This window comes from Cebidichthys violaceus, unplaced genomic scaffold (assembly GCF_023349555.1).
Source record: "Cebidichthys violaceus isolate CVI_PGR_0920_01 unplaced genomic scaffold, fCebVio1.0.p SCAF_143, whole genome shotgun sequence".
Taxonomy (NCBI): Eukaryota; Metazoa; Chordata; class Actinopteri; order Perciformes; family Stichaeidae; genus Cebidichthys; species Cebidichthys violaceus.
The window spans coordinates 45146-62976 of NW_027176311.1; the positions used below are offsets into that span (position 1 = coordinate 45146).

A 17831-nucleotide genomic window follows, 5' to 3' on the forward strand; every position below is an offset into this window, starting at 1 on the left:
ACCCCCAATCCCCTCGGCCAGCAGTGAGGTCCATGTCGTCTGCTCTCCCTCAGCCTCCCATCCAAAGCAGATCCACGCCTCTGTCCCCTCAGAGACTTTCATCCAGAACAGCGGCAGGAAACCTGCACCACCACCACCACCACCACCACCCATTTAGTTCATGCAGAGTGGCAGATCCGTTCTGGATGGAGGCGAGAACAGGGGCAGCAGCTGGACGATCATCTCAAAGTCATCAGACGCGCATCCCATCTCTCATTCGCTCAGAGCTAGGAGAAGAAGAGGAGGAGGAGGAGGAGGAGGAAGAAGAAGAGGAGGACTTGGATGATGGCGAGGAGGGAGGCAGTGGCGTGATGGAGGTGATCGGTCAAACCTCAGCAGCGGTGCCGCCTTATGTTCCCTTTGGGGAGAGGAGGATGAGTAAAAGGGAGAAGAACAGGATTAGGTGTCTGAGGAGGAGGCAGAGGAGAAGGGAGAGGTGGAGACAGAGTCAACTGCAGGAGAGCAGACAGGTGAATGACACAATTAATTGAAGTCAACATTCTCTTGCCAAATGTTTTGCCAGTTATTTTAGGACTAAGATCAGGCAGAAGAGTCACGGAGTTTAGGATTAAATCATTGAATGATGTATCCTTCTCTTCCCGTTTCCCAATCAACACTGTAAATTATTTATTACCTATAAAACCAGTGTGTTATTTCTATGCGGCCACTGAGATGTAGGCGCAATTATCTACCACTGATTGACAGTCACCAAATCAAACACTGCCGTCATCATGTGCAGTCTTTTTTTTTTTTCTTTCAGTTTGCATTAGCAGGATACTTGAGAAAACCGTAGGATACTCTTAAGTCGCTCAAGTCTCAAGGCACTCCAGCCTTAAATGACCTAACTGAGCCACTCAAAAGTCCATTTACATTTTAGGGTGGAAGGCTAGTGCAAGAAATCAAGTAAGAGTTGTGTGTGTGTGTGTGTGTGTGTGTGTGTGTGTGTGTGTGTGTGGTACAATACAATGGGCAATCAGACTAAAACATCGCTTGTTGGGTCCACTTTTAACTGTATTTATTGCTGGCACTTTCCGTGACTGCTGTGTGGCCACGCGTGTATTTTGTGTGTCAGTTGTGTGTTCATTTCAACGACAGAGTCTGACTGTCGACAGCCCTATCAGCACCCGGCTCATCTCAAAAGCCATTGTCTATGCGGTTTAAAGTGGGGTTACATCTGAATTAGTTGCATGATGAGGCTTGGCTGGAGAGCCCTTCAAAAACAAGCGGACAAAAGAGCAGATTCGGTTTTGATTGGCTGCTGGGGATCTGCTGTCACGTTGGCGTACTGAAATTATTCTGACTGCTGAATTAGAGAAAGTGGAATAGAATTAGTTGCTTTGAAACACAGAATAGCCATTTTCTAACTCAATACCTCCCCGCTGATGGTGTTATTTTTGGTTAAGATATTCCTCTCTCTCTCTCTCTCTCTCTCTCTCTCTCTCTCACACATCGGGGTTGCCGTGTTAATGTATGCACGATGTAGATCCATAATACACATGCTATCTGGCTCTAGCAGATACAAATTGTGTTTGTTATAATGTGGTCGTTTATTTCTGCGGGAGATAACAGATGGCACATGCCATGAGGAAAATGCATGCAATGTTTTTAAATCTTCCCCAATTTGTCCACGCAGGAGTTATCAGGAGCCAAATGTTTAGAAACTCAGAAGTTCTTGCTGAGTCAGCGAGATGAGAAGATTGATACCGCTTTCACCTGAGAGCGGTGTTGGTCTTCTCACCTATCTCTCGGTAAAATAGCGAGTAAGCGTATTTGTCCCAACTTTACCCTTTTATTTAGTCAGAGGAAATTGAATAAGCTCGCTTGGTCGTTTGTCATTATCAAGGCCTATTTAGTATGCAGGCTCTTTTTTTCCTCAATTTTATCCAACTTTGCACTTGTACAGCTACATTCCTCTTCACACGGGAGCTGCTCACTACAAGCACAGCATTTCTGCTGTGACTCATCGCCCTTGGGATTTTAAGATGCTTCTCAAGGGCAGCTTAACAATAGTTTTTCTCATTCACCCTCTCATATAAACTGTTATTATTTTGTAAACCCATTGGTCTCCAAGCCTGATTTATATTGTGGATATGTATTTCACAATGTGCATATCCACGTATGATGCTTTATTTATTTTCTCCCCCTGCATACACACCAGCATCTTTTGGTGGAAATGGTTGTTTTAACTCCCCTTGATAGAATCGAATGTAAACACGTCTGAGTACAATGTCCTGCTGTCTTTTTTGCATACAGTATAAAGAAGGTCAAAGGTCAGAGCGGGTGGTCATCCAGTTCCCCACAGGAAGTGGTGTCATCCTGTGTGATGGGGAAACCATTAGTGCTGGATTGCTCAGCTACTCGATCCAGCTGCTGCACGGAAGCTGAAATGTGGTTTTTAGTTGCCGCCTGTAGTACTGCAGAGACATTTATTGGTATAAGAATTACAATACTTTCAGGTTAGTGGTGCAGTAGATGTCTTCGAAGTTAAGATGGTAAAAAGTCGAGGTTTAGGCCTACTCTGTGTCTACAAATATATTTAGATTTACATTGCCTATGATATGGAATTATATCTACTTTTTACCAATGCAATCAAGACAAAGGTGCCGTGATAAAGTGCAAGTTGCCAGGGGAGAGCCTCAGTAGCCGTGATAACTTGGGAGCTGAGCGCTGTGTGTTGTCTGCTCTGTGTTAATGACACACCTTGGGAAGCAGGACTGGTGCGACGCGGAAATCCCTGGAGCTCCCCCTGTGTGAGAAAGCGGTAATTACTCTGTATGAACACCCGCCCCCCCTTCCCCCGCCTTTTTTAAGACACAGGCTTCAGACACCAATCCTCTGGGTCTGCCGACTTAGTAGGTCTGAGGAGAAGATGGGGGGACTTGAGGGGCCCCAGATACAGTTCTCTAAACAGCTTTTGGTACTCCCTCTGATATGAGTTGTAGCTGAGTGTGGACTTGGGAGGGTGGGGGGGTGTTAGATGACTTGAGCTATATGGAATAAAAGGATGCAAACTAGACTTAAAAAGGTAAACTGACGACAGGCCATCTGCAGCATAAACAATTTTTTTTTAAATCTTAGAATCTGAATTGTGTCTTATGGAGAAAACTGTACCTGAAGAGATGCAACACCTGTGTTTTCTGTAACGTGAATGGAGTTTGAATTGGGGTCAGCTTCACGGTCAAATAGCTCCCTTTAGCGAACAACGTTTATGCTTTACAATAAGAAAGTGAGAACATGTAGGAAGGTAGACGTTTCACTCTGTTGAGCTCACACCTGACACCCTCATGTCCTCACACATATTATTATGCTGCACAGGTGGGTGTCAAAGACATTTACACCCAATCAAATAGGGTGTATTAAAGAGCATTTCATACACATTCTCAAGAGGAACATGAAAGAGGACAGATTCTCACTTGAATCTTGTGGTGATAATGTATGCTCAGAATCTAATATGTGGGAGAGGGGGCAGATTTCTGAATTGGTTTCCTTTATTCTTATACTTGATACTTATAATCTGTCTGTCTGAGAAGCTCAATCTGTATAGACATGACCCTGTAGAAAAAGATAGAAGAAGAGATAAGCGTTGCAATAATATTATGAATATATTCACAAAAGTATTTTATCCATCCATTATATACAGATTATCCAGGGCCAGGTCTTGGGGATAGCAGGCTTATCAGGGTATTTTAGACGTCCTATACTGCTGGTTTCCACCAGCTGGCTCTTAGGCCAAGCATCGACCACCCTGACCCCGATGTGTACATGTTTTGGTTTACCCGGTCTGTCCGATAGAAAAGCACCACTAAGGTTTAGATAAGGAAGGCCGTTCCCTCCGATCCACGCCGCCCCTCTTGTCCATGTGAGATTTGAAGTCCCCAGTCTGCGCCGTTCCCTGGGTGCAACTCAGAGACTCCAAAAAGGCCAGTTACTCCGAGTTGCTGTAACAGTAAGAGATTTCCTCTCAACGACTCACAGTCTCACAGAGGCAACCTCTTCTTTCTCCGGGGAGAACTCCAACACTGCTGCGCTCAGCCTGTAAGTATCCCCACACCTGCTTGGGACTTCTCACCTTGGGCAACTCTGGAATAGACCGGAGTCCCAAGAGGGAAGGGCTCCCCTCCGAGGTCTGGCCCCAGAAGGGGCCCCCGGTTTCACTTTCTCCAGGCGACTCTTTTCTGGACGATTCATATAGGGGTCAGTGAATCGCTCTAGGTCTGGCTCCTCCCCTGGGACCTCTTTGCCTTAAAAAAAGACCCTACCAGGAGTTAATGCCCCTGACAACACAGCTCCCAGGATCACTGGGGCAAACAAACCCCTCCACCACGTTAAGGTGGTGATTCGTTGAAGGGGGTAAAAGCACTTTATTCGTATACTTTTTTATAGTAAATGTTTATTTTGGCAGTATTCTGATTTGAATCTTATAAGCCAACTCATACATCTATGTTTGCATTTATACACATATATATATATATATATATATATATATATATATATATATATATATATATATATACATATATATAGATTTGCAAGAGGAGTAGGTATAAAAGAAAAGATGCACATGGGGCAGGTACATCTATCGATCTATCGATCTTTTCTCTCTCTGCCTTTCCTCCTCACCCAGAGTTCAACAGGGAACCCATCCAGCAGCAGCAGTAGCGAGGACGATGACGTGAGCGCCGGTGACAAAGAAGGCTACGTCTGCGCAGTGTGTCTGGACGTGTACTTCAGTCCTTACATGTGTCAACCCTGCAACCACATCTTCTGTGAACCCTGTCTGAGGACGCTGGCTAAGAACAGCCCCACCAACACCCCCTGCCCCCTCTGCAGAACAATCATCACTCATGTCTTCTTCCAGAAGGGTGAGCTAATGGGCAGAAAGCACTTGCTGTACAATTCACATGATTGGAAAAAAACAAAAACGTATCGCCTCTACTCACTCAGACAGTTTGAAATATGCCAATAAAATGTGTAGTTTAGAATGTAGTAATCCACGACTGCATGATATAACAGTTGATATATATGCATACAAGTGTATATTTGCAGCTCTATGTGTATTCGTACGTCTGTTGGCTGTTGTACTGATGACATCTAAGCTGCAGATTGTTCAGAGGGCCCAGCTGCAGATGCCCCACAGGGAGCAGTGTAGACCTTTAGTTCAGCCCCGACCAGATGAGTCACCCAGATCGAGAACGAGAAGACGAAATCAAACACGTTCGGAACACTGTCATTTAGGTGGAAATAAGAAATAAAATTCCGTGTAAGTGAATAATGCATTGGGCTATGACAAAAAAGATGTTTTTAGCAAGGACGGCAACAGTGGAACATTAAACTGTAACTCCCTAATCATCAACCTTGTGATCTCCGCATGCTGATTACATGGGACATGGTCGTGAAGTCCTGTGATTCACTTTGTCCTACTTCTAGATGTATGGAGGAGAAAGTGAGCGGCAGACACACTGTTGTGGCCATAACAAGACAGAGTGGCTCGGTGGTTACGAGCGCCGCAGACGCACTCAGGGCTCTTGTGAGTGATTAGATGACAAGGATCGTAGATTAGATTCTTGTGATGATTACCAAACCCAAGGTGACACAGAAACGGAACAAGGAGAAAACGAGGGAGTCTGGCGATGCAGCATCTGCTGCTTTTTAGAATACATCCAATAAATCAAACATAATCCATCCAGGTTATGATGAAGCGGCGGCGTGAATAAGATGTTCACGTTTGATAATATTGACTTACGTCTCCCTGTCTTTCTTGCAGAGCTAAACCAAACAGCGAGGACATTCTTCCCAAAAGAATACCTTTCCCGGAAACAGAACTTCCAGAAAGCAAGTTGTGCAAAGTGGCCTCTCCCAAGCTGCCGGAAACTCTTCCGTATCTTTGGAGGCAAGTCTTTAATTACCCTACATTGAAATTCTCTCAGTTCAGGATCAATTCATCAGCTTTGGCAACATATCAGCAGCAGTAGGACTCGTTTGTAACTTTACTGCTATTCTCTTTGTATGTACAATCATCCTAAAAGTACCTGAAGGCTTCAATGGTACAAACACAACACTTAAACTATACAGTATAGCATACGGAATACAAATTGAAGGGGACTTTCCCACACATGCAGGCAATTTCTTATTATACAAAGAATGTTTGGAGAAGATCTTGAGGGGAAGCAGTTGTTGCACCATTCCCAAGAGTCATTTGCTTACATATGTGCAATTAATGATATTGCATAATTGCTAGTAATATAAATACATATTAAAGTATTTAATGTGGAGTCAGCAATTCAGGAGAAAGATTGCTGATATTTGAACTCAAACAAATAATAATAAAAGAGATTTACCGTCCCTCTCGCTCCCACTGCCTTTCTCTTCATACATCCATGGCCTTTCTCCTGTCCTGTGCTCAAGCATGAATGTCGATTGGCTAGGAATGGTGTTGTGCGGCCCGATTTGAGCCATGGCTGTATAAACACACAGAACGGACAGCTAGTGGACCGTGAGGAGATATTATCTGAATTTGGAAAAATTGTGTTTTGGATCAGAATTGCGGACTAAACCTTCAAACACTCCAACCTTGTGGCAACAATTACTTTCGGCAAAATATGAGCTCACAGCTTCAAGTGAAGGAGCAGAACAACATGGATAAGCTGCATGAAGCAAATGTGACTTAAATACACAAAGGTTTGGTATAAAGTGAGCATATGGATGCACAGTGGAAAAGTTGATTATGCTGCAGAAGTCGATTGAAACGTTTTGTTCAGTATTTTGTAAGACACAGAATAACTCACCCATCTAAGACATGTTTGACTATTTACCCACCAAACTTGTTTTGTTGTTGTCTGAAGACAGTCAGATTTTAAGATATATACTCTAAAGAAAAGCAGAATCACGCTTAAAATCCCAATTTGTTTGTAATCTCACAATGTACATTTCATTGAATTCCCCTGATTTCCCTCAATAATTGCTTTATTTTAGAACTGCTTTTCCAAAATTGATTTTTTTTTTTTGGGTGGAGTATCACTACCACCAGATGAGATGCCCCATTTGTCACCCAAACCAGGCTTCCAGAGGCAGTCCAGCCCCATTGCTAGACGCCAGTTCCCCCACGGAGGAGGCTACCGGCTGGACGATCTGGACTTTGAGGACGAGTCTCGAGGCTGGCGTTTTGACATGGACATGGTGATCATCTACATCTACTCAGTCAACTGGGTTATTGGCTTCTTCATTTTCTGCTTCCTCTGCTACCTCTTCTTCCCTTCTTTTTGACAGTCATGGCAACTATGAGTGAATTTTAAGCAGGTGGGATGACGAGGTAGAAGAAAAGTACAAGAGTGTACAAGCTTGTTGTCTCTTCTTAATAAATAATTGAAATGGGGAAATATTGTACGGGGAAGTTTTGGGAATCAATTGTTCTCTGTCTCCACATGTTGCACATGAAATGTGGGTTGAACAACACTTCATATATGCATAACATCTCCTAGGTTGTAGTGATTTACTTCCAACATAAGTACATACAGTCTGTTAATGCTTACAATTTTGATTAACACCACAGTCAACTACAAATTTCATCATCATTTCCTAAAATCGCCCCAAAAATGTCTAATTTAAGAAGATCTGATGGGCCGTGGAACGAGTTTGCGTTACATTGTTTTCATTGGGAAACACAAGCATGAGCAGCTCCTCTGGTCATGATTGACTTCTTTAGTGCTTCTTTATACTTCATATAACATTTCAGTACTACCACAGGTATTTCATATTCCCATGATAATACTGTAGTGTAAATCCTAGTCTAATACAAATGATGATAATAATAACTAAACCACATTAAAACTGAAAAGACTTAAGTGAGCATTTTTTGGATGGATTTACCTCACAAAACTTAATTAAATGAACGATTTGCTCTTTGGTATGGGTTTATGGTTTTATGAACCTCTTTGTTCCAATTTACCACCATACGCCATATCCTTGCAAAAAAATGTAATTGGCACTTTTGTTATACTATACAGTATGTCTTGCTAGATGATTTTAATTTGCTTGGACTTTGTGGTTTGTATTGTTCTTAAGCAGCCCTTTGAGGGAAGCATGTTTGACTAAGTCACTGTATTTCATAGCCAATAACGTTTACACAGTAACACCCACATACAGACATGGCTTTTTAAATGAATATGTACATTTTAAGTGATTTCCAATTTTGTAACGAAACCATGTGTTTAAGCCAAATAAATGACTTTATACTCGACACATTTAACGCTATTTATTTGAGACACCAAAATTCTGTGTATGTTTGAGCTTTTCCAAGGAGCTTCACTTTTAGTTTCCACTTGTATCAGTGTAAAGTGGTCTGGTGGGTTGCCAGTTTGAAAGCGAGTAAAAGTCGAACTAGCACTTGGGACTGAAAGCTATACCTCTGTGGTTAGTGGCTAGTACAGTAATGTACAGGAAGCTAAGTGTCTATGGACATACGAGGAGGAGGCCATGGAGAAAGACTTTCAGTAGGCAACTCAGGAAGGCAAAGCATTTCATATTCACCGGCAGAGTTATAATGACTCTATTTATTCAAATGGTACACACGTTGAAGAGTAAAAGCCATTTAAGAAGAATGCATTGACTTGTCATCGCTCAGAAACCAGGAAATGGGTTAAGGTCCTATCTCTTCCAAAGCCAACTCAAACACATGATCGCTGCATAATCTTTAACATTTTAATAGACATAAAATTACACTGTACATTTCCTACGTCGCTCCGCGCTGTATGTGTCTTTTTGTGTTTGTGTGAGTGGAGCTGTGTGCGTCTGTGGGTGTATGTCACTTACATAGATGGATTTTGAAAGTCTTCCTCTGCATTCATAATTAAATAGTAATGCAGGTTTAGAAAGAGCACTCACCATACACTAAAATGGACTCTTAATTTATTCATAATATCTACACTTTCCTCTTTGTGGTTGTGAAAAGCATGCAAGGGCAAATAGCCACCGCTGAATACGTTTATAGTAGCAAACCAAGAATAGGAATCTTGAAAGAGTATGGTTTTTGTGCTGTAACCAAAGGCAATGAACTGGCACATGTATCGATAAATTATACATTTATATATTCATATACACTGTAACCTGTTTTGTTTCTTTGATGCCACCATTCTCCATTTGTGTGTGTGTGTGTGTGCATGAAAGAAGCATACTATATTTACATAATGCTTATTGTGGTTATGTATTTGTCTGCCTGACATGTTTTGCATGACATGGATTGCAAGTAAGACTTTCGGTGGTATTGGGGGGGGGGGTCTACTACCACCAAACATAGGAGGTATATTCCAAATATGTAATAAAACCCAAAATATTGCTGTGAACTCTACTAAAGTAACACTACACCACTGTGTGTGTGTGTGTGTGTGTGTGTGTGTGTGTGTGTGTGTGTGTGTGTGTGTGTGTGTGTGTGTGTGTGTGTGTGTGTGTGTCTACAAGCATATTATATTGCTGTAGAGAAGAGACATAATATAATAAAACACACTTTTAGTCCCAAAACAACGGCCCTGCATATCACAACTATATGCCACAGATGTGTATTTCAACCGTGGTGTTCAATGCTAAAGTTTAAATTGACCCACATTTAGTCTCCGCTGGTCTATCGAATTATCCTTATTCCATTTGACTTTTATTTTCCACGCGGACGCAAAGTGGCCAGCAGCCCGGTGTTCACACGTTTAGGAGCTAATACAGCTCAGGGCGGGGGTTTCACCTGACGGGCCCAATTAGTATTCCCGTCCCTTTGGGTGCGCAGTGTTGCCAGCCACAGAGCCACGTCAGGCCTGTAGCAACTGCTCGTCTTCTATCTGCCTCTCCAAGGTTAGAGATACAGGGCCGCCCGACCAGCTGGAAGCGCTCGAAGGGACCAGACCCTGGGAGCGGATTGAGACACCGCCATAGCAGGGATTAAGTTTTTTCTTTTTTTTTTTTGTAACGTTCAGATTTTCTCCGGCACAGAGGCTTAACGTGTCGCCTGTGCGATGTGAAATCCTCAGCGGCGTTGCGTCTCTATATACGGAGGTTGTGCAGAAAAAGATCGTTATCGCCCCATTTTTTTTTTTTTTTTATCGCTGTTTAATGGAAACGCGCAATCATAAAAAATGGTTGCATTTGGAGAATATCCGTGAACGCGATCGTCTCCTTCCGACATCGGCGCGTCAGAGAAGACACCTCAGCTAGCTGGACTCCGGGTTGGGTGTGAAGTCTTCACTGTGTGCACCGCGCGCTGCTGGATTGAAGGTGACTCGCGCCCCGTCGCAGTCGAGGCAATGCGGAGAGGAGTCGCAGGCGCTCATCCGGTACTTTTTCTGCACTCTGAGGCTCGTCTGGGAACATATTTGCTCCGTCTCCCACATTAGAGGGGGAGGAACGTGAGAGACGGACAGAGCAAAGACAAATAATCGGGGTTTCAACCCAGCCAGTAGTTGGCTGAGGTGAATTGAGCGTACAGGCGGAGGAGAGGGAAAAAAAGGTGAACAGGGTGGTGAGGCAGGAAGAGAGAAAGTGGTGGAGTTTGGTTGGGGAAATAAGACAGAACCGTTCTGTGTTAGTGCTGTTTTATTAGTGGATGTGTATGCATGAGTTCTGCATCGAATGGGCGCAAAAACCGCCCCAGATCCGCCGGGAACATCTTCCAGATCGGCAAGCCTCCGCACCGAGACCCACAGAGGAGGGAGAGCACCGAAAGTACCCGCAAAGCCCAGCGCGCCGTGGCCGACTGCAGAATGGTAGGTTTGCGACAACGTCGATGCCTGCATGGTGCCTCTGATTAGGACGTTATTAGCGCAACCTTCCTTTGTTCTAGGACGATCGACTATCCCGTGCGTGCAGGATGCACAGGCGACAGCTGTTAATAGCTGCAACAAAAAAAAAAAAAGAAGAAGAAGGATTGTAACCCGGTCTGGGAGCCTAAAAATAGATAAGCATTTGCATTGCTTTGTCGACAGTGAAGGCAAACAGATCATCTCGGCATGCAGATTGATTGTGATTTGCATTTTGGAGCGTTGGTGATTTGGGCTGATTTCAAAATTGCCCCAATCACAAGATGATCGAGATGTTCGTGACCGTGGCACATGTTTTGACAGATGTTTGACACGCGTATGTTGATCATGTGTATGTTGCATACATCAGATTTCGCCATGCAGCCCTCGCTGAGTGCAGCAGGATGTTGTAGCACAAAATGAACCAAATGTTTGTACACCAAGCCCAAGCTCTTCAGTTCTGCAAATTTAACATGATGGTACCTCCGACAATAAAAGAAAAATCTGTTGCTTTTTGTATCATCCACTTTGACTTTGCGGACTATTTTAATGGCAATGCTTCACTTTTTTTTTTTTGCTCAGTCACAAGTTACTCTAAAGATGGACTTTTGTGACCACATATGTGCAAGTTTGCAATTTATTTTTTTTAAATGCTACTTCTATTCAAGCACCGTGCACTGGCACGATATTTGTCCTCCGTGTGGGAGAAAAAAGAATAGTGAGGCTGTGTGTAGTACTGCTCAGCATTTCTTCCTGTCTGACACGTTTTCATGTTGACAAGTCAATATGCAGGCCAAGGGATGAAGGGCATTCTGCTGCAATGACCACAACAGGAAGCCACGAGCCAGCAGAAGTTGTTTGTTATATGTGTGCGGTGCTTACTTCACGAAGTCATTTTTGGGGAATAACTTATGTTTTCGTGTGATTTCATCATCTCGTTGTAACACAGATCGTCCAAGAATTCAACACGCTTGTGGCTCTGTACCGTGAACTGGTCATCTCCATTGGCGAAATCACCGTGGACTGTCCTTCTTTACGGGCCGAAATGCTGAAGACCCGAACTAAAGGCTGCGAAATGGCGAGAGCGGCGCACCACAGTCTCTCCTTGATATCGGGGTGAGTTGGCACCGACGCTGTCCATGGTGCTGGAAATAAGTGCCTCGTAAAGAGCTGATCCACGGTCCTGATAGTGCGCCAAATGGGGCGCTCTGCAACATTGCTGTGCCTAAAGTTGTAAAGTATAAATATATATATTTTACCAAAGTACATATGTGATTTGCATAAGCATCCCCGTTTTAGGCACATGTATATTGAAGCCTGCTCCTCAACACTTCAAAGAAATCATCTACGTGTCTGCCTTATTAGTGTGAAAGGGGGGGGGGGGGGGGGCAGGACACGAGTTCAACTGAAAGCATGATGTCTCTAATTGCTAGTGGGACAGCTTTACCAGGAATCAATCACAACAACATGCTGTAACTGACCGCTCCCCATTAGCTGGGGCCTAAAACGATAATGCACGAAGTGGAACGCTTCCCGGGACGAATATCTGAGATAATAGTATCAATAATGTGAAGCCAACGACTTTTGCATTGCTTTTTGCTTTTAATGTATTGTGAGTGTTTGTGTGTGTGTGTGTGTGTGTGTGTGTGTGTGTGTGTAGGGGGGTTCAGAATATTATAACAATCCAAATCCTTGGCTTTATCTCTCATTCAAAAAAAAAAGCCAATGCAAAGTGATCAGAGGATGTGAGGTTGTTAAAACAGTGGTCTGTTTACACTCGAGGTTTTGCTGAAGATATAGGGCAAAACAGCTGCGATGGAAGCTTGACGTGTCTGTTGACTTGGCCCGCACTCTCCATTGAGCACAACATCTACTCCACATCGGTGCCAGTGGAAGAAGGGCAGAGTGAGGCTTGGGATTCTGAAGGTCCTCAGTGACACTAAGATGCCAGTTGACTTGGCACCCTCAAACTTACTTAAAATAACAATTGGACAGACCGAAGCCAGTGGTGAGAGGGATTTGGAGAGTCGCTCTGCAGTTGCTAGCTGCTTGCCAAAGCTCAGGCGCTATTGGAACAATAACAGCGTCAGGTTTACTACAGCCCATCTTCCTCCTACATACACATTTGCCGGAGACCTGCAAAAATCATTCAACGATCTCCATTAAACATTAGCCTGCCATATTTTTCCATTGGCACGAGTCTAAATGTGTTAGGCTGTACTCTGCTCTGCTCTGTAACCCATTTCCCGGCTCAATAATTAATCCACTTGCTATATCTTACAGAGATTTAAGAATGCATATCCTTCACTGTCTGTTACATGCATGACAAAATCTTTCCATTTAATGTATGGAGGCTTTTGAATCGTCGCATGTGCGTCACACACTATGGTATGGTTAGCCAGCAAGCACGTCTATACTGCATGTTTCCTGTCATAAGGAGGCATGAATCATACGACATCCACTGTACAGGGACATCTTCCAGTTGCATGTTTTATAACAAGGCTTTAATACCATCTTATTCAAATCATTGAAACAGTTTACAGTGCAGAGCCCTGATGCTCTGTGCTTCTTCTCCACATATATGGCATCGTAATTATACAGCCAGATACAGTTATACCTCCGAGCCAACAAGTACTATCGACTATAGTCCTGTGCTTGAATTTTTTCTGCCGCTGCTTCAGAAAAAAGGAGACGGTGCTATAGCAGCTTTAGAGAGAACTCTTAAGTTTCCACTGCTAGCAGCATCAACGTCATTGTCATAAGGCTCTAAACCTCCTCCTCTAAAAGCTCTCCGGGACCATTTCAATGTCCGTCTCCACTGCTAGAGACGCGGGGCTTGAATTAGACAGCACAGATCATTCCCCTTTAATCAAATAAAGCCAGTGTGTCTGAATGGTTTGAGTGATGCAGGGCCTCTCCGATGTGCTAGAGGAAAGCTGATAAGCAGGATAGCATTGATGACAGCTCTGCTTTAGCAGCAGCGCCGTAGAAGGCAGCGCTGGGACAACAACAAGGATGGGAAGGAGAGGCTCGCTGTTGGAAGAGGGGAATGCAACAGCATGATTTGTGTGAAAAAATATTTGCACCAGGTGCAAGTTTCACGCCTTCCATCGCTGTCACTTTCCCCTGTGATATCACACCCACTGGATATCACCTGCTGTAGTTCCCCCTTACGCCAGATTTATGTGCTCTTGAAGCTGCTGCGGTGTCTTTTAAAAGCTGCTGATCAGCTCTGGGTAAATACAAAATACTCAGATGGGGGTTTTATGTTTGAACTTCTCCATGTGATTTTATTTACACATTCTCAGATGGATAAACAAACTAAAAAAAATATGGACACGCAATGAGAAAATCAAGCAAAATCCAGCCAGTTGCAATTTTGACCTCGTCTGCTGTTAATGCAAACTCCAGCTTATCTCTCATCTGGTGGTTTAAATTTGGGAAACTGTTTTTATGGAGTCTGATATTAGTTATTTTGGTCAATGTGTCCTTGAGCAAGACACTTAACCCCAAAATGTCTCCCGTAGCTGCGTCTACGGTGTGTAGATAGACACTGAATTGTGAGTTGCTTTGGATAAAAGCGTCTGCTAAGATGACTGTAATGTAAAATATTAAATTCCAGTATTTAAGGAATAATTAAGTTAGGTGAACCTAACCCTTTACTTCACTATGAGCCGTACTATTTGACTTTTTTCCCAGTTACCCAAATCAGGCAATGTCTTCCATTTGTATGCAGTTTGGAATCTGTATGCTGAGCACTGATCAAAGGAACTGCTAGGGTTAGGTGTAACACATCGAGTACCTGAGTTGTTTTGTGTTAATTTGTTAATGAATTATTTTTGTATTTGCTTCCATGAAGTGTATCGTACCCAGAGTTCATCAGGCTCCAGCTGTCCAGTAACCATTCTGTGTCATAACGACGTGTCATTTCAGGCCAGAGGACGGGGAGATCCACCCGGAGATCTGTCGGCTCTTCATCCAGCTGCAGTGCTGTCTGGAGATGTACATCACTGAGATGCTCAAATCTGTCTGCTTGCTGGGCTCCCTGCAGCTTCACAGGAAAGGTTAATACATGAACCAGCCTCATGGCATAGCTGTTGAGCTTGTGTGTATACGGCGTGCTTTGTTTGTCTTTTTAAAAAAATGTCATTCATTTAAAATAAAAGACAAAGAACACAGACTAGCAGATTTCAAAATACATACACAGATGTAATTATTTATTGACAGCTTTTAACATGTTTTATTATTCAGAACATCATTTAAAACTTCCCCAAAATGCCTTTAATACTCACCGGCAGACTAATCAACAAACCTGAATATATGTGTACAAGTATAAACAAGCGCTTCTGTACATCTTTCACGAAGTTGGTAAATCCCGTGATCGGACGGGTGATGTTACGTCCGTTTCCCTCGTCCTTGTTCCCCTTATGTTCAATGTAGTGGTGACACACGTTTAGGCTCGCTGCTCTCTGTGTGCTTCAGGTAAGGATTCCTGCGGTCCTACCGGGGTCGAAAGTAAGACGGAGGAGAGCTCAGACATCCCCATCCTGGAGGACACCTCTTCTTCCCCCATTGACTTTCCTCAGCTCTGCTGGCTGGTGGCCACTGACATAGAAAACATAGAAAGGTAGGCAGACGAAGAACGTCCTTCTGCGTGAGTGTGAGTTCTGTGTGTGTGTGTGTGTGTGTGTTTGTGTGTTTGTGTGTTTATTGATGCGTGAATAATTACGTGTTCCTCGTTGTAGTGCCAGTGTCAGTAAACATAATGAAAAGCATGCAACTATTTTTTTTTTTGTCACTTTACAGGGTTGAAAAGATCAGCAATGCATTAACAGGTTGCTTCATAACATTCATTATTTTCTTTATAATATATATTTAGTTAAATCACTTTATTCAACTACACCTCAAATCCTCCTCTTTCAACCTCACCAATGATGTAATAGTTCATCATTTAAAGCTTGCTTTGTTAAATATTTGTTTGTATGAAGATATAATTGCATAGCTGTATACAATGAGGACAATGCCTCAATAAAGTACCAGATGTTTTTGTGCAATGCCAACCCACGGTATTAACAACCGACTGTACTTTGCACTGTACTAAATAAATATGTAATGTAGAGTCTGTCGTTGATTTTATTAATTTAAACGTTTCATTAAAAACACGGAATCAAATTATAAAAAATGGAAAGCATCCAGTTTTACTCGGGATGTTGCAACATAGACTGTTTTGCAAACTACTTGAAAAATAGCTCACATATTGAGGCGTGTCATCATCTGTGCGTGTATAATATCAGCGGCTGAAATTAGACTATTTTATCATGCCGAATACAATTTATTTAAATATGTATTTTTAGATGACACTGCAAAAATGGGGCGGGTGAGCATTTGCTGAAGTTGTGTGTGTGTGTGTGTGTGTGTGTGTGTGTGTGTGTTTGTGTGTAAATACAGCGCATGAAAGATGCTCTATTAAAGCCCTTTACTTGTGTTATTGCAGGGATATGAGGGAGATGAAGAACCTTCTCAGTAAACTCAGGGAGACAATGCCTTTACCATTGAAGAACCAAGGTAAGACGTATGAAGCTTCGCCCTGTTACACACGCATCCCCACACACCCCTCAACCCCATAGAGCAGTGACACTTTCTAAGTCTTTTAAAGTCGAAAAGTATCGACAATTCGTTGAGACAAAGCCTGGCTTAGAGAAAAACACACGTATCTAACACTAACAGAAATGTCTAACTCGGCAGTGTTCTGCTCTGCCGTGTGTTCTTGTGCCCAGATGACAGCAGTTTGCTGAACCTGACTCCCTACCCACTGGTCCGACAGAGGAAGAGGCGGTTCTTTGGGCTCTGTTGCCTGGTAACCAGCTAAGGGCCCCGCCTTCGTGGGTAGGAGGCGGCAACAAAGACACCATCACCCACTGTCCTTCACCACTTGTGTCTCCCACCGATCTATTACTGCCATTTTCAAATAAATTGTCTCTTTCTCTCTCTTTTTTTTTTTTTTAAAGGCTGCCCCATTTTATAATTTTATTTTGTGATACAAAGACGAATTGTAACTGCGATGTAATGAAAACAAAAAAAGTCATGAACATATATTTTAAGATATTTTGCAACAAATTTTTTCCCTTTTTTGGTAAATGAAGTGAGATATTTGCTTGTCCAGTGTAAAAGAGAATGAGAGGTCGGTTGAAATAGTGTCAATGTTCATTTACTTCTGCAAACCCGAGTGAATGAAATGAGGATTCATGTAAAAAAAAAAAAAAAAAGGGAATGTAAATGTCAGTTTTTGTCAGATGTGTTAACTTATGAATAGAAGCCATCTGAATATTTCAGGACGGCACTTGCAAAGACAAAGTTATATCTCCGTGTGTCTAAGCTGAGATGAGAGGTGTGTGCAGGGTAAGTGTGTCGTGTATTACAGTATCTGTTTTCTGTTCCTTGCTGTTTTTTCTTCTTAATGTACTTAATTTAGTCTTCCATAAACCAAGTACCTGTATCCAACTTTAACTTTCCAGCTTCAAAATGGAATATATGATACAATACTCAAAAAGAAAACTTCTTTGCACACAATATCTATCTATAAATTGAGACATTAGACTTGTATATACACATACTCTTTACGCAACGCTCTCTGGATTCTTTCAAAGATGGAGATGGGTAGTACATATTCTGATTGTTGGTGTAAACAGGGAGGGTCTCCCTCTGTCTCAGGCAGTCCAGTGCAGACAGAGGCCAGGCAGCATGGTTCTTGCTTATTAATGATAGTGATCAATGTTTATGGCACGGTGAAGGTACAGTAGTCGAAGCTGATATAGGTCATTTTACATTGTTAATAAAACTTTTGTTATTGAAACGAATCATCTAGTCTCTGGACTTGTCTTGTATGTAATCCACTGAATCATCCACTGGGTGGAGACAAACTATCAGAAATGTCCCATTTGTCTGACGCGTTTGAGTTCTGGTAAGAATCGAACTGTGAGTCAAAAAAAAAAAATCACTTTTTTCATATTTTTTTTT

The 17831-nt window shown here is 42.7% G+C and overlaps 1 protein-coding gene across 1 annotated transcript; it reads left to right on the forward strand.

The window, feature by feature from the left end:
- Window positions 1-9802: 9802 nt before the first annotated feature.
- rgs7bpa (regulator of G protein signaling 7 binding protein a) lies at window positions 9803-17662 on the forward strand. Its single transcript, XM_068709330.1, has 6 exons — window positions 9803-10781; window positions 11764-11930; window positions 14748-14878; window positions 15297-15441; window positions 16309-16379; window positions 16592-17662. Exons 1-6 carry the CDS (start codon window positions 10632-10634, stop codon window positions 16681-16683), a joined length of 756 nt encoding a protein of 251 aa, XP_068565431.1. The 5' UTR covers window positions 9803-10631; the 3' UTR covers window positions 16684-17662.
- Window positions 17663-17831: the final 169 nt, after the last annotated feature.

Coding starts and splice junctions, on each gene's coding strand:
- rgs7bpa (XM_068709330.1), top strand. CDS start 10,632: ATGAGTTCTGCATCGAATGGGCGCAAAAACCGCCCCAGATCCGCCGGG. Junction 10,782..11,763: donor CCGTGGCCGACTGCAGAATG/GTAGGTTTGCGA, acceptor GTTGTAACACAG/ATCGTCCAAGAATTCAACAC. Junction 14,879..15,296: donor CCTGCAGCTTCACAGGAAAG/GTTAATACATGA, acceptor TGTGTGCTTCAG/GTAAGGATTCCTGCGGTCCT.